Consider the following 16680-nt stretch of genomic DNA (forward strand, 5'->3'; position numbering starts at 1 on the left):
TCAACACCCCCACAGCGACTAGCATCATCCCTTGCTGCAGGGGTCTGTTAGCCAGTTTAGTATAATCTCTCCTAAAAGACACTTAGAGGAGCTTAGTGTGGTAGTCCCAGGGAAAATTGTGTCACTGTAGGCTTAGGCAGCAGTGACCAGGACACAGTAATTTCTCAACAGTAATAGCCGAACAGGGGGGTTGGGAATGAGGTAGTAAAGTCTAAATTTAGGATCAGCTGTTGGAAACTTACTCCAGGCTTGAAGCAGCTGGTTCAGTTGCTGATCTATGACAAACCGCAGCCAGACATCTCTTTAATCTAAATATTAACTGTTTAAACGGTTATTACTTAAAACAAAGAGACAAAATTCTGATTTAAATGATTTATTAATTAAGAAGTGTTATAAATGTAATTCTCATTCCAACATTTCTTCCAGAAGAATCTGCCCATGCCCGACACTTTAAAAACACAAAAGAAAAAAGGATTTTCAGGATACTGCATCTCTACATACATTAATTAGTTAAATTCACAAAAACAAAAGTTTGGTTAGCAGAAGCATGGTTGTGCATGTGGTGTGTGCCCAAAAAATAATTACTAAAACTGGCACAGGTTAGTCGTTGACTTGAAGCTGTCTGCTACTCCTTTTTATTTTATCAGTAAATCAGCAAGTGTATAAAAAATATAAAAAAGGCCATCTTAAGATTCATAAAGCAATCCAGCTGGTTTAAAATGACACTAAAAAAAAGCCATGAGGTGTTTATCAACTTTGAGTAAGGCTTCAAACCACTGACCTTTAAATGTGAGCAAAATTACATTTCCACAACAGAAAATTCTTAAATAAAAGTTAACTTTTAAAAATCAATTGTCACCACTCCATACTGCCACATTCCAAGTGACCAAACACTGCTAGCTCATCTGAAAACCCTCAAGTGACAAACCTTCCAACTCTAGAGAAGAAAAGCACTAAGTGTATTAAATGTTGGCATATGACAAAAAAAATTAGGAAGAAATAAAATATATACAGCACGAAAAACATTGTATGCAATATGCAAAGGCTTCATGTTGCTCTTGGCAACCCACCCCTTCTCCCCACCCCACCCCCTAATTATAAGCCAGCCTTCACTGAAGACCCCTCATCCCAATAACCCCTATCCCCACCCACATCCGCTCATACACACACACACACATACAGAACATCACGAAACACGATTACGTCACTAAGCCTGTTAGTTTGGAAAAGGTGAAGCACTGTGAAACTCCCAACTCCCTTCCTCCTCCTCCTCGTCGTCTTCCCCCTCTTTAGTCGGACAGGGGAGACAGGGCCTTGGTGCAGTCGTCCCACTCGTCTGTCTCGAGGTTGTACACCTCCATCGTGTTGAGGAACTCGTTTCCATCGAAGCCGCCCACAGCGTAGATGGTTTCTCCCAGGATGGCCACGCCCGCATTGCTGCGGGAAGAGGTCATGCTACCCAGCATCCTCCACTCATTGCGGGCGGGGTCGTACACCTCCACACAGCGAAGCGCGTGGGAGCCATCGAAGCCGCCAACAACAAACAGTTTGCCTGGACAGAGTGATCAGAGAGAGTCATCAGCTTAATGACCAAAAAAAAAAAGAATCACTTAATTCATAACGGTTGGCTTCTTTTTAAGGTAATTTTTTGGGGCATTTTAGGACAGCTGAAAGGGGAGAGAGAGGGGGAATGCCATGCAACAAAGGGCTGCAGGCTGGAGTCAGACCAGGGCCCGCTGCGTCGAGGAGTAAACCTCTATATCTGGGCGCCCGCTCTACCAACTGAGCTATCTGTTTTTTCACACTAGCAAAGCTGCCATAGAACTGCAGCTGATTCCACCGTTCACACCCCTGTTTGTGGTTGTGGACTTACCTGCATGGACAGCAACAGCGGCCCCCCTGCGAGCCACATTCATGGGTGCTATCAGGGTCCAGGTGTTGTTCTCAGGGTTGTAGCGTTCCACAGTGTTGAGGCAGTTCCACGACTCCGCTCCTCCAATCACGTACATGAAGCCATCCAACTCGCACACTGCTGCCTGGTGCCTCCCTGAAATAAAATTTGCTTGATAAATACAACTCTCCTAGTTTACCCTCAGGCTGCAAATATCACAAGAGCTGTTCTCTGAGGAATAGTTATCCTACTTTTGGGCTCGTTCTTAAACATAATGTACTGTTTGCTCCAACAATCCAATTTTCCAGAGGGAATAATTAAAGCTTTTTCTAAAAAATAAAAAAAAAGACGACATTTTGCTGAAAAAGATATTCAGCTTTATGCTTGGGGTTAGACCATGTTATAACTTTCAAAGGGAAGGTTCTGAGTGTATGTGGGACTGTGTGGACACATACTGATGTTAAGGGAGGCACAGTTGGACCAGATTTTGGTCACCGGGTCAAAAGCATCACAGTTCTTCAGGCCCTTCTGCCCGCAGGGGTCCGACCCACCCACAACAAAGAGTTTGTTGTTCAATGAGCAGACACCTTTAAACAAAGAAGACAGGAATGAGCTACTGTAAAAAGGCAAAATAGCCTGAAGTCAGTAACAAATGCTACTTTAAGTGTATTCCTGGATCAAAATCATTAAAGTGCTCATTTTCAATTGTATTCAGAGGTTATATCAGAATAGGTTTACATGGTTTAATTTTCAGAAAACATCCCATTTGTCTTGTATTGAATATTGCTGCAGCTCCTCTTTTCACCCTGTGTGTTGAGCTCTCTGTTTAAGCTACAGAGTGAGGCATTGCACGGCTCTTTGTTTGGCGTGATAAGCCAAAAAGCACAATATAAGCACTTTAAATTCAATAAGCCGTTTAATAATCCTTGCAGGAGGGACTGACCTGCATTGCAGCGGTTTGTCCTCAGCTCTGGTACTTGAGCCCACTCATCAGCATGTGGGTCGTACGTCTCCCCGCAGCTCAGCTCGTCAGAATGTCCATTTGAACCTCCAATCACGTACAGCTGACCCTGTAAAGGTTGGAATGGACAAATCACAAGATGATGACACATCGACCTGACACCTTAACACTAATTTAGATTTTGGTTGCCTTCTATACTTTGAACTACAATGGCCGGCTGACATTATGTTAACAGACTTTAGAAACCTAATTATTTGGACAGCTAATAGGAAAACACCTAGTATTTGCACAAGACTATTGAAACCTGGAAAGGTCCGGTCCTAGGCCAACATGTCATTTCATTGTAAAGTCAAAGAAATCTGATAAAGATGAACAGTAAACTGTACCATGAGCACAGCCATCTGAAATCGAGCCCTTGGAGTCCGCATGGGAGCGATGAAGGTCCAGCGGTCCTCTTTGGGTTCATAACACTCCACAGTCCTCAGACACTCTTCTCTGTTGTAGCCTCCTGCGGAAACATCAAGGTTACAGTGGAGCTCTGTGGTTTTTCCTTTTTTACACAACCGCCATTTTAAACATTAAGTATTTAAGACACTAATGTCCAGATAAGTTTGGCGTAGACAATGATTATACTTGGGCTACACAAAGAAACTCCGCAATAGAAGGTAAAGTTTGTCTCTTAAGCCAAGAGAGAAGCATGTTGCTTCCTTCGTATCCCAATGTCTTTTAGTTCCAATTATATACACATGATATCATAATCTATTCTAACGTCTTAACCCGGTTTACTACTAACCTGCTGCGATGAGTTTTCCGTTAAGGGCTGCGGTGCCCAGGCCAGAGCGAGCGTAATGCATTGGTGAAAGCGGTTGCTCCTCCAGCTCCTCGGGCTGGGCCTCGAAGCTGAGGCTCTTCATCAGGCAGGGGGTGGCAGAGGGAGAGGTCTGAGGGCTGCTGCGACAGTGCAAGAAGATCACACACAACACACCGTCCAGCACAGCCAGACACAGGTAGGTGTTGTCTAGAGGGAAGATTGAAGATTTTTAGAGACATTTCATTTGAGGATAAAATACGGTTCGCAATTAAGCTCAGAATTAAGGTGCCATGTCCTTTCAAGTAAAGTGGGTTACTTTTGAACGTCTTGAAGCTGCCAGACTTCTGACCTAAATCTCACACTTACTGTTCCGCATATGAGACTTGTGCATTAAATATATTGTAAAAGATAGTTCTGATTGTACAGATCACATGTAGTTAATGCATTACACTCACTTGTGGTCTTCTCAGAGGCGATGTACTTCCACTCTCTCCTGCCGGTCTGTTTCTGGGCATTTGCTGCTGGGTTGGAGGGAGACAGGCTTCCTGAGGAGCTGCAGCTCATCTGTCTCTGGGTGCTCTCACGTACGGGTTTCTTCTGCAAGAGCACAGTGCAGCTACAGAAGCCAAGCTTGCACCACAGGCCCACCAGTGGCCACAACACCAGCTAATCATACCCCAAACTACGCTTTGATCCAGCTGATGTAAACGTTTGTACTGAGTAAGTATTGAAATCTCACACCATCTGAAGCCAACAGCACTGCAAACTACAGTCTCAGACCACACTACAGTCCGATCTAACAGCACGCAGTTGAGTCACAACTCAAAATAGAGGGTAAAAAGCTGAGACAGCCAATACTGCCGCATTCAACTGGTTGAGATTAGCTTCAAAAAAATCCAAATGCAGTTTTAAAATATGCTCAACAGCATAGCCAGGCAGGCAACATAGCTCACGTCTTGATAATCTATTGACATTGGTCTTTACATTGAGGCTAAACTGTGGTATTAAATGAGCCATATGTACTTCTTGCCAGGCACAGGCCGTTTAGTAGTTTTGCATGGCCAGGCACAAGTTTTCAGCAGGTACAATAAAGCTACACGCTGCCAAGCAAAATGTGGTAGACACTTGTGACTCCAGGCACAAGCTGTTGAGTACCTGCACAAACTGAAGGTGGTCCTCCTCGCCACCAAACATCTCACAGTGCCCATCAATCACCAGCCCTCCATCCACCAGCTTATGGTCAGGTGAGTAGTACAGCGTTTGCACCTGAAAGACAAACAGGAACAACACACCCATGTGGCTGTCTCCATGGCAACATACTGAGAACCCCAGCATAAGGAGGAGAGGAGGGAGGGAGGAGGAAGAAGAAGAGGGCAGTGCTGTGAAGAGGAGAGGGGGGGGGGGGGGGGGGGGGGGGGGGGGGGGGGGGGGGGGGGGGGGGACAAAAGCATGGATCTTCAGTCACTTGGATGGAAAGATTCCTTTAAAAAGACAAACGCTGCTGCTGCCACTGCAAAGAGCGGTTTAAATGTCTGAGCTCAAGAAGGTATTGGACAATGGCTCTCCTTAATATGCATCTAAAAAATAAAAATAAAAAATTTAAAAAGAAGCGGGAGCCGGTGAAAAATGAGCGGCTGCATCAGGAAAGATCTTCTGTGAAGAATGAAGAGAAGGAGGAGGAGGGGTTGCATGTGACCCTTTTTCCACCTCTGCTGCTTGGAAACCGGTCCTTTAGCTAAACAAGTTGGTCTTTGTGATGGCAGCCACAATGGGCAGTCAAATCCAGATGACTAAAGACAGTACCACTGTTGAAACTACTATCAAGCTAAGCTAATCTTAACCATTACCCATTAATAGATTAAAAAGAAATCCAAGCCACATGTTCTGTTGAGACCAGATAAACTGATACAATGGAAGTGTGTGTTAAAGTCACTCAGTTGCCCATCTGAAGAGAACATTTTTAGGGGTTAAAAAAAGACTCCTATAATGTTTATAAATGTTGCTGAAAATTATAATTTTGCCTGGATGGTTAATCATTAATTTATAGACCAGAGGAATAAAATATTTGTACTGGGCAAATCACTGTTTTTACTCACTTTCAACTTTCAATCACTGCTGTTTTCTGCCCAATGCCTAATTTGAGTGGTTCTCGAATGGTCAGTGGAAGTATGCCTGTATGAGAGTATATTATTATGTGCAGTAAAGGGCATTCAATTAGATGTGTTTATTGCTTAAGGTTTGTGAGCAATGTTTGTGAGTTTTCTGGTAAATGCAAAAATGGGGTGCATCCGTAAATGTGGCATTGACAGATGGGAGCACAGAGTTGCTTGGCTGCAAAGAGAGGCGGCTGAGAGGCAGTAGTGCTCCTCTCCTCCCTCTTTTCTCTGACTCATTACCCTGGTGGCTCAGTCCCGGCTCTTCAGTCTGGTCTCCTGCTGCTGCTAATAAACCTACAGGAGAGATAAATCAACGGGGAGGAGTGTCTGTTAGTGCTGGATCAAAAAACATGCACCTGTTCAGATAGTAAAGTGGCAGTGAGACAGAATCAAGGGTCACACCTTTGAGAACCTGTGTTTTTTGTGTTTCAGGAGAAGAAGAGCACTGTAATACTCAGATGGGGTTGAATGTAAACCAACCACATACCCAAAGAGAACAGTGGAAACAAACAGCAGCTCTTTTTGGCTCACCTCTAATTTGTAGTATGGTTCAGGGGTACAGAGTTTCTTACTGCAAAAACCTCAACAAACCAGAGGAAAAAAAAAGAACAATCCTGACATAGCAGCATGACAATGGCATGCTATTTCTACTTCAGCCCGCCTAATGACATCTTAATGTCAAAAACAGGAGTCAGAGGGAAAGGAAGGGGCAGGGTGGGAATGAAGATCAGTCTGAGTTTAGACTGCACGCCCTGGTACTGACCTCCTCCATCAGTCGTTCCAGCTGGTCTCCATTCTCCCAGAGGCTACGCTGCACCCAGTTGAGCACCTTCGAGTAGAGCTTGCCATTGCTGGGCAGGGTCAGGTTGTCTTCTAGCATTACTTCTAACTATAAACACACAAAAGGGAATGAAACCGGAGTTAGATTTACACACAGCAGCAATAAAGTGACTGCTTTACTGAAGAAATAAATTCCATAACTCTTAATGTTCACTGGAAAACATTGTCTTAAAGGCTGATTATTTACCTCAGAATTAGATACATGTGATTCATTACCTGTATATTCCCTTAATTTTGCCATGTTGTCAGGATTCACCTTTTGTATCATATTAAGTTGCTTGGGAAACATTCACACCACTAATTAAACCAGTAAACTCCTGGTGCAAAACATGTGTTTGGATTAATCATGGATTCATAAGGACATGTTTGAAAAAACAGAAATGTTGAAGGCTCAGGTTACTTTTCTAAATTCATGTCTTGTCCTAAATATTTTGTTGTTATAAGTGACTCAAATGGGACAAAAGCAATTAGCTAATGGACCAAACAGCTGCCAGCCATCAATTTTTTTTCCTCATAAATCACTTCAGGAGAATTTAACAGATTGTTCTGATAAAAAAAGCCTCAAGGTATTTTTTATTTAACCTTTATTTATTCAGGCAGACTCTTTTGCAGGAACGCCCTGATCACATTCACACAATTGCACACATTCATACCTAGAAGCTGCCCTGTGCAACCACAGTCTGATCCGCTGGCAACTGAGCAGCTTAGAGCAGTTTTGAGGTTAAGGGCCTTGCTCAAGGACACCTCAGTGGTGGTAATGAGGGAGGGACAAGTGCTGCTCTTTAACTTTTCCCACCAAGATTTCATCCTGTCGGTCTGAGGATAGAACCGACAACCTCCCTGTCACAAGCTCTCTTCTCTTAACCTTTAGAGCCACTACTGCCTATTAGTGTTACAATGATGGAACCAGTAAGTCTTCACATTGGAGAAGCTTGGTTTGGTATAATACACAAGTTTGGTATTTAATAGATATTTCAATGTCAGATAGTGATTTATTGTATGACCTGCCAAATTATCATTTTAGCATTACATCTCCTCCCAGCTAATGTACAATCCTAGATCAGGGTTAAGCACAATGACGGCCACAACTTCATTTTATTTATCTGACTAGCACAACCTCAACTAGTTAAAGTATCCAGTGCAGTCCCCATGTTGAATGAAAACCTATACACTGTTCCCATCTACTAGTTGTTACTATTGCATATGTTTAAAAGTCCCCTGCCCTATATACATTCTCAGAGGGGTTTAGCAGTAGGGAAATCTATAAAGATGCACATGTACATACTAAGTATTGTTAATCGCATGTCAAAATCAGAAAGTAAAAAATACAAAAACGTAATCCAGCGTGTGCCTTTCAATTTAAGACAACCAACGCTAGTTAGTTTTAGTGATGGAGTCAAGGTGGACAAGAATAGAGAACTCTCAACGTGCGTAGCCTTGTAGCTTCATGATCAGAATGGCACCAACTCTTTCAAATCGTATATAACTTTAATAGTACCACTGACTATAAAATACTTAAAATCATAATGGCATGTGTGCAAATTTGAGGTAGTACCTTGAGGCGGGGAAGTTTGAGGAAGTCCTCCTGTTCAGACACTTCCAGTAGATGGTCCTGGATAAAGGCATCCACCTTAGCCAAAACTCTGACATCTCCCTTAGAGCTGGCAAAGTTCCGAAAAGAGATGGCGCCCTGGGAATCCATTTTAGACAGCAGGTAGTCGCCACAAATCTAAGAAGTGAGTGGGATGTGTTAAAGTTATTTGTAACTTGCAAAAATCCTGTGACTGAAATTGTATCACAATGTGATTAAAAACATACCTGTTTGACTCGCTCCATCTTGAACTTTTTGGCTGCAGAGTAAACTTCCTTGACCAGTTCCTTATCCGCCTTTAGCCTGCAACACAGAGAAGACAAAAAAAATGAGAAGGTTGTCAATTGCTAAGATCAGAGATGAGATGAGAGGGAAAAGGTCAAAGTGCTACTAACTGGGCAGTATAGGCGTAATTGAGCAAGATCTCCACAGCCTCTGGGTCCAAGTCCTCAAAAGTGACATGCGAGACTCCGTGAGGCTCAATGTCACTATTAAAGATCTCAAACAGGTATGGACTGCAGCAAGCCAGAACAGCACGGTGAGCCATCAGCTCATGACCACACACCTGGACAAATGAAGAGAAAGAAGACAAGCAATTAGGGGGTCTATGAGTTTGTTAAAAAGGAAACTTCCTACCAAACATGATGTTCATGTTTTAGCACCAAATGATCTAAAGAAATAACACAGTACTGATTGACAGAATATAATAAAAGCAACATGATCAACTGATAAAAATCAAAGCCATTTGATTCCCTTTTTCCTCAATAACAATATCAAAACGCCAATTCCATTTGTCCAAGACCTGTATTATACAAATGGCAGGTTAAGACATGAGAGAAACGGAAACGTAACAGGAACAATGAACTTAACAGTCAAATCTTTTTTTTTGTTCCTAAGATTAGATTCAACTTTGTCATTACACAGGTACAAGGCAACGAAATGCAGTTTAGGTCTAACCAGAAGTGCAATAGCAGTAAGTGCAGGATATACAATGGTTTCATAAGTGCAGGACATGGATATGTACTGAATAAATATAGAAATTAATACTATAATAAGCAGAATTTTACAGATAGATTTGTCCTATGAATATGATATATCTTCTAAGTGTACACGCACGCAAATTACAGGAATACACTTAGCCCCCCATGTTGTCCTGACATCTTGCACATCTCAAACTGTTTGAATCCATCAACACGTTTGTCATTTTACCCCTTACAGTTCACCACTCCCTTGTATGTTTTACAGAATGATTATGTGGCTTCTCTGAAAAAGTGTGTGAGTGTGTGTGTTTGCATTAACCATACCTGCAGTCTAACATCACAGAACTGACCACTCTTTCTCAGAGCGTTCATTTTGGCCACAGTGGAATCCAGGAAACTCTCATCCTCAAAGATCAAATAGCCGTTTGGAATCATCTTGGTAAATTTTGATGTTATGCCTGCAGAAAAAAGTAGGGTTAAAAAAAATGTTTGCCAAGTAAAGGAATAATACCCCACATGCTTGTCTTTTGCCCTCTCCTACATGCTTTCAGCCATGTAATATTGTTATAGCAGTCTTTATTAATTGATGACCAGAAAGAGGATTAGGTGCCCGTAATGTGCATTGTGTATTATAATCTGTCCTATGCATTAGTCATGGCCTTACCTAATAGAGAATAATGCTAGTCCAGGGAAGCAACACTGCTGAGAGTAGAACTGAAGGAAGGCAAAAGGCAAAGCAGACTGAGATCACAGTGGAACTCAAGTTTACTTCACCCAGGAAGAGGGATGGGAAGTTGTTAGAAGAAATGCCAGTTGACTAAATGGCCGTGAGCAGAAGGGAGAAGGGGAGCAGCCGCACGGACAAACTAGCAGGCTTGAAGCGACTGTAATCAAGTCCTCGGGATCCCGTTGGCTATAGAGTTGTACGTATTCTGTGTTGGTCATACATTATAACCTAGAAGAAAAGGAGAAAAAAGGGTTAGGTAATTTTTCTTTTTAAAAGAAGAAAGAGGGCAAATTCTTGGCACCCATGCAACACTAGCATGAGTCAGTTCCACGTGGTATATCAAGGCAAACTTGAACACGGGAAGGCAGTTGAGAACACTGCCCGCTACTCCCAGCGTCCTTTTCACAAGCCATTTCCCAAAACATGAAGTAGTACTCACATGCATACGAAATTCAAAAATAGATCTGATTAAGGATATGTCGGTCATATTATCTGATCACTATATCCTCATAGAATTCAGATAGAAAACTGGAATTAGGCATTTGAACCCAATATGCTGTAAACCAAAAGGTGTACAGCGTTGTTAGTTAAGCCCATGTCTTATTACTCCTCCTTTTAAATCTCCACGCCCGCTTATGCGTCTCACCAGGTCGAGCAAAAACGTTTAATCCGTTTCATGGCTTGAGCTCTGTCTCCACTCTCTCTGAAGCAAGGCCACTACAATTTTCTTATGAGACAAGCCCCTTTGACTGGCTCCACCCCTTTAGAAACCCTTTCATCCAAGCAGGGGCCTATAAGGAACATGCAGCGTGGAACAACTTGTGTCAAGAATTTCCACAGCCAGTCAATTGCAAAGATACAGTGATGGTCTGTTATACGTTGCTATAAATTGTTGGCAATCATAGTTCTCCATACATCATGTAACCCTGGTCCACAGGCCCCACTCACCCACCAACCTCCACAGCAATTAGAGATCATCCCATATCTCTCCATCTTAAGAACTTATTCTGCTATTGAATAGTTTAGGTTTCACTAGCTGTAAGCCCATGCTGAGTCAAACAAAAACACAGAGCTCACCTGTCCCAAAAAGATATTTACAGCAAAGATTTACACAACTGACATAATCCTGTGCCTAACCATGATGCCATCTGCAACCTAAAGCTCAGTCAATAAATTGCGCTGCAGTCCCAACAGCTTTATCACTATACATATACGGGGAGAAAGGACGAGATGGACCACAGCAGCTGCCCATAGTCTGAAAATGTATCCACAGTCCATGTGACATGGCTTTCTTGGGTAGCCCAGCTTTGTGATAGTGTTCTGTATCAAACTTGTATGCGATGACTCCTTAGAAAAGGCTGTGATATACTCAACTGCTGCGCATACAATGTACTGACTCTAGCTATTGTCAGTGGCACATTCAGTAGCAGCATGTTAATAATTGTGCTAGAAGTTTTAGTAAAATCATCTAGTTTGTGTGCAGAACTACAACATTAGTACTGTCAATGATAAAGCCTAAAAAACATGTAACAGATAAAAACAGATCTCTACTCCTCAAAATAACATGCTCTAAGAGGTGTTTGACAATATATGTCTCCACATTACACATAAGTGTATCTTACTGTGACAAACGCTTTTCAGATTTCTGTAACAATCTATAACAACTGCATTTGAAAAAAAGCTGTCAATGCCAATCAGGTGCCAAAAGCTAACCTTTCATTCACCCCTTTCCAGATTAAACAATATAAATGTAATGACTTGTACATTATCTAAAAAAATACAATGAATTCAATATTTAAAAATTACCCACAAAGCACAAATGCTTGCATAAACTGTACCAGATTGACAACAAAATCCAAAAATTCAGTCACATATTAAACTCAAAACCACAAGTTGTGTATCAGAAAGAAAAAAAATGTATTATTACTTGACCTCAGACTGCGTTTTAAGTTTTTTTTTGTCTGTCTTTTGGCAACAAGCACAATGCAAAGGAAAAATAGGGTGCTGCAAGACTGTTTCGGATTTGGCAAAGAGGTGTGTTGGCGGATGTGTTAAACTACCAATCTAAGAAAGCTGGGAGGTGTCCCAGAGAATTTTACAGGTACGCTAATAAACGCTAAAACATGATGGTGCATGCTCGAACATGGTCTTTTTGTATTATACTGAATAGCATGGGAAGCTATAATTCAGCCGGTTTGTGTGTGTGTCTGGAAAAAACATTGACCCAGTTTTGAGCTGTGATGCAACATCTAGCAGAAGGTTCCTTGTGAAGGCTCAAAAGCCCAACGCCTCCTCGTTTGGGTCCACTGTGCTCGCCTGTTGCCTTGTTCCCTCTCATTTACACTTACCCAACACTCTGCCAGGCAGGCCACGCCTTGAGCTCTCTGAATAATTCTTTAATACAGGGCAGTCTTAATCACAGCTGTGATTAAAAAAATCTTCGGTAAACTGATAAGACAATCTCACGCTGTGGCCAGTGTTACTCTGGAAATCAGCAAATAGCAATTCAGGAATGATGTCTGGCAACAAACTGCTGTGTTAAGCAAATTTCATGTTGACAAATGTATTAAATTGTTGCTTTCTAGGGAAAAGGTTGACATTTTGGTCATTTGTGTGGACACTAGATTCATCTCAAAACTAAAGTAGCAATAGGGAATTAACAGTGACGATATATATATATATATATATATATATATATATATATATATGTATGTGTGTGTGTGTGTGTGTGTGTGTGAATTTGTGTATAGACAACAAAGCCAGGCAGACATGAGGTGCAAATGTGGATATTGGGGCATACCCTTAGAAATCAGCCAACAAAAGGAGAGAGAACAAAAGGCATCAAAGAGAAAAGGTGAGATTGTTCACAACGTTGTCACAGAGGGCAGCCCTGAATGTATTTTCTCTTTCCATTTTCCACCTGATTAGTCAGTCACAAAAGTGCAGGCCTGACACAGAACAATCAATGCCTGTAAGACACCCCTCCGGTGGTGAAGAGAAGCATTGCTGGATATTTCACCCAGTTTTACGATGCGGAACACTCAGAAATGTACAGTACTGCTATTTTAACACATCTTGAACAAGGGAGTCTATTAAGGGTGTGACAATAAAAAAAATTAAGTAGGCAGTAAATAAATATTGTATTGGTTGAGAGTCTATAAAGATACAAAAAAAAAATCGAAACACTAGCACAACTCAGACACTATAATACTATTTTTGTTTCACCCATTTCATAAAATCACTAATCTACAGTGTGTTATTTGGAAATTTTCCACTTAGCTGCCTGCCTCAGAATCAGATTAAAAGCACAGTAGGTCAAATACTATGCAACGCAACATGCAGCCGACTGACACTATAACGTTACACTAATACAATTTCCTTTAACTTGAAAACCGATACCGTACAGTCAATAATGCACAATGTTGACAGAAACAGTGGCGCGTCAATATTAGGGCAAGGAGACTGGTCACAGCCCATTAAATCTGACACAATACGACACTAAAAGGAGGGTGAATAAAGGACAAGAAACATGTACACATGCTATGTTATCCTCACCAGGCCGTACCCCGGTGGGCAACTCTTACGGTTGCCCCCAAGTATATTTGTGTTTGTCTATTCGCTGCAAAGCACATATCATTCATATGCCTGCCTCCTTCGGTGAGGTACTGTAACGTTACGTTACCAGGGCCATGTTGTCTGGCGACTTGTCAGGAGTCTTAACAGCTAGCTAGTCTGTAACGTCAGCTACATCCCGCCACCAGAAGCTGGAGAAGGAACTAGAGCCCCCTTTCCCCCTGAAAAGAATCTGATTAGCTTGACTTTTACGCGAATTACAAAAGCAGAAATATGTTAGCCACCCAGTTGGTGCCAAGCTAAAGTTAGAAACCTGGAAAGAGATGGAGAGGTCGGGAAGCTAGTGCATGTGCCTTCTAACGTTGGCTAGACAACCTGCTGCTAGCTAGGATGAGAAGCCATGAGACAGCCACACCGGTTGAATTTATTAAATTGGACCATGCTGAACACATATGGTCGTCTGCCAGTGTCCGTGCTCACCGCGAGAACTAGCTTCACTAACGTTCCTTCGTTAGCTGGTATTGTGAGACAAATATCTGCGTCATTATAGTTAACGCTAGCTGAATGCGGGAACGGTTTGTGATATATCCGCGCCAATAACGTTACAATAGCTAGCTAGGTATTTCCAGCAGTTTCCATCCAGCTTGAGACGAGACAGCAGCTAGCTAACGTTACCATTCCTTCTTAAACGCAAAATAAATATCTTGCTATAAGGTCAATATTTGTTGAAGTTAAAAGACAGACGGACTCATAAAATTAAACATTTGCTATCACCAAGGGTAGATTTAACGATTTCTCCACATTTTAACAGCAATGTAAACGTTCCTTGACAAACACGTTAAACAGCAGAATTTCTTTTTTGTCTTAAAGAGAGAACAAATCTTACCTGAGGCGTTTGACAGCAAACGATATTAGACATATTTAATGCAAATTCAGAGTTGGTTGGATTGAGTTAGAGCAAAGACGCAACGCGGCTATAGGCACAGCTTATAAGGCTAGTAGTAGATGTCTGTTCCCTCTTTGTTGAAGAAGTAACACGTCCACTCAGTCTAGTTTGGACTAGATCTGACAGAATGGCAAGCGCGCTCCCGGTAACAACTGTGCGGCCGCCCTGTGACGAAACCAACATTGGGCGGTCCTACAACGGCTACTCCTTCTCTAAAACTGATGAAATCCAGGGTGTAATACAGTCAGAGAGGGTTTACAGAATCTATGATATAGTGTACGGGTGGCTTATGGGCTTGTCTCAAGTTGTAGCTACATACAGTATGTGTGAATATACACAATACAGTTAATAAAAAAGAGTGGCTCATAGGAAATTCATGGTTTAATAAATCAACGCAAAACATAAATCATATGTACAGTAAATTATATATATATTTATATATATATATATATATATATATATATATATATATATATATCATTTTACCTTTTTTTCTATCTTTATTTTTTAATGTCATACATTTCTGTGGGCCATCATGATTAGGTACCAGGAAGTACATCAAATAAATGCGAAACACAACAACAAACAAAAAACATTTTCAAAAGTTTATCAAGTTCAAAGTTTTGTCAGAATTTCATCTCAATTTTTCCATACGGTGCTTCACTCAATGCTTGATTTGCACCTCCCTTCCTCAAACACACCCAACCCCACCCTGCCATCCATCCACCTCTTTTATTTATATATTATACTATTTTATAAATATTTACTCATAGCTTTATATGAGTAATCAATATCGACATTGCCCTCAAGAGTAAGGTCAGAGAGCATAAAACAGTTTGCTTTAGGACACTTTAGCAGGGTTTAATTTCAAAGAAACATGTCATGGACCAACCACATTAATAATCTGGAAAAACAAGGAAACTAAAGACTCAACCACCTCAAAGCACTCAGCTGACACAAACACGGAGCATCACTAAAAATCATTCTCAAGGTCTACCAAACATACATCAGATCCATTTTTGAATATGCAATACTAGTCTGGACCATCACTTAACAACACCAATTCAACAGACTGCAAATCATCCGAAACAAGACAATAAAAACGGCGTACAAACTCCCACAGTACCCATTACATCCACAGAATGCTCAGACTCAAACACATCCATGATAGAAACATCATCCACACAAAAACCTACATTCAGAGAGCCATCAACCCAGCGATGATGCAGCTAATCCAGGAAGCACAATCGGCCAACCAAACACCCCTCTAAATAATCCTCTAAAACAAACCACCATAGCCATCAGAATGCCAATTTACAACCCACGATTACATTCTTGCTTTTACATTCCCCCCATTTCCCCTCTACATACCTCATCTATTGTTATTTTTATTAAGTGTTCTCATCTATTTTTCCCGTTATTTAATTACTTTCTTTTTTTGGTTATCTGGTTCCATTTATTGTAATTTCCATGACAGCCAGGCACTCCCTCACCCCCAACCAACATGAAAAATGTTGCACTCTCCTTGCTCAGTTCTGTCAGCTTCATCGTTTATTTATTTTTTCTTTTATATTCTATATCATCTGTGCTACTCATTTTATTTTATTCATGTATGTATCAATTTGTAATATTTATTCTTTATTGTTGTTCTTTTGTTCTGTTTCACTGATAGCCCATAATAAAAATAGGTGAAAAATTGGTCAAATGCGGCCTTCAAACCCCCTCAAGTGGCCCCCTTCTCCACCTTCTTCCCTCATGTCTGTCTTTATGGTTAGAAAAGGGCACAAACCCTAAGTTCTCCTCCATGCACAAGAAAAAACCCTACCTACCTCAGCAGGGTGGATGTTTGCTGAGTAATGTCCAAGTCTCCTGGTCTAACCAGATCTTTTACATTTTGTGTCTCCTGTCTTTTGAATGCATTAGCCATTCAATTCACGCTGCCCATTTCCACATTTACTCCTGATTTGTCATGATAATCTCTATGTGTCTGTTAGTCATGACAGCATACAGGATAAGTCGTTTGATGTCCATTAAGAAGGAACATCCAGGTTAAACCCTCTCCACTACTGCACACGTCATCTAGAGGAAGAAGGACCCACGCACCTGCCTTGACTGAATGGAGCTTAGCACTACTTAAGTACACCAGTACTTAGGGTTAGAGGATGAGAACAAAGCAGTGGTGTGTGTGTGTGTGTGTGTGTGTG

The 16680-nt window shown here is 41.5% G+C and overlaps 1 protein-coding gene across 2 annotated transcripts; it reads right to left on the minus strand.

Moving 5' to 3' along the window:
* Positions 1-357: 357 nt before the first annotated feature.
* On the minus strand, positions 358-14667 carry ivns1abpa (influenza virus NS1A binding protein a). Of its 2 annotated transcripts, none has more exons than XM_034882676.1 (15): positions 14417-14667; positions 9895-10185; positions 9555-9688; positions 8646-8815; positions 8478-8553; positions 8215-8388; positions 6583-6708; positions 4819-4929; positions 4119-4260; positions 3646-3870; positions 3239-3360; positions 2835-2961; positions 2347-2478; positions 1874-2047; positions 358-1552 (listed from the first exon to the last, which is right to left on the minus strand). In XM_034882676.1, exons 3-15 carry the CDS (start codon positions 9663-9665, stop codon positions 1290-1292), a joined length of 1953 nt encoding a protein of 650 aa, XP_034738567.1. In that variant the 5' UTR covers positions 9666-9688; positions 9895-10185; positions 14417-14667; the 3' UTR covers positions 358-1289. The 2 variants fall into 2 exon arrangements, with proteins under 2 accessions (XP_034738567.1, XP_034738568.1); XM_034882677.1 differs by lacking the exon at positions 14417-14667 and adding an exon at positions 12182-12413.
* Between the last annotated feature and the right edge of the window lie 2013 nt (positions 14668-16680).

The sequence above is a fragment of the Etheostoma cragini genome, chromosome 9, assembly GCF_013103735.1.
Source record: "Etheostoma cragini isolate CJK2018 chromosome 9, CSU_Ecrag_1.0, whole genome shotgun sequence".
Lineage (NCBI taxonomy): Eukaryota > Metazoa > Chordata > Actinopteri > Perciformes > Percidae > Etheostoma > Etheostoma cragini.

Bases quoted from the DNA above. Each gene is read 5' to 3' on its own strand.
- ivns1abpa (XM_034882676.1), bottom strand. From the start codon at position 9,665: ATGATTCCAAACGGCTATTTGATCTTTGAGGATGAGAGTTTCCTGGAT. The intron at 8,554-8,645 runs GTTAGTAGCACT...TCTGTGTTGCAG, and splicing joins AATTACGCCTATACTGCCCA to GCTAAAGGCGGATAAGGAAC. The intron at 3,871-4,118 runs GTGAGTGTAATG...TCTTCCCTCTAG, and splicing joins CGCCTCTGAGAAGACCACAA to ACAACACCTACCTGTGTCTG.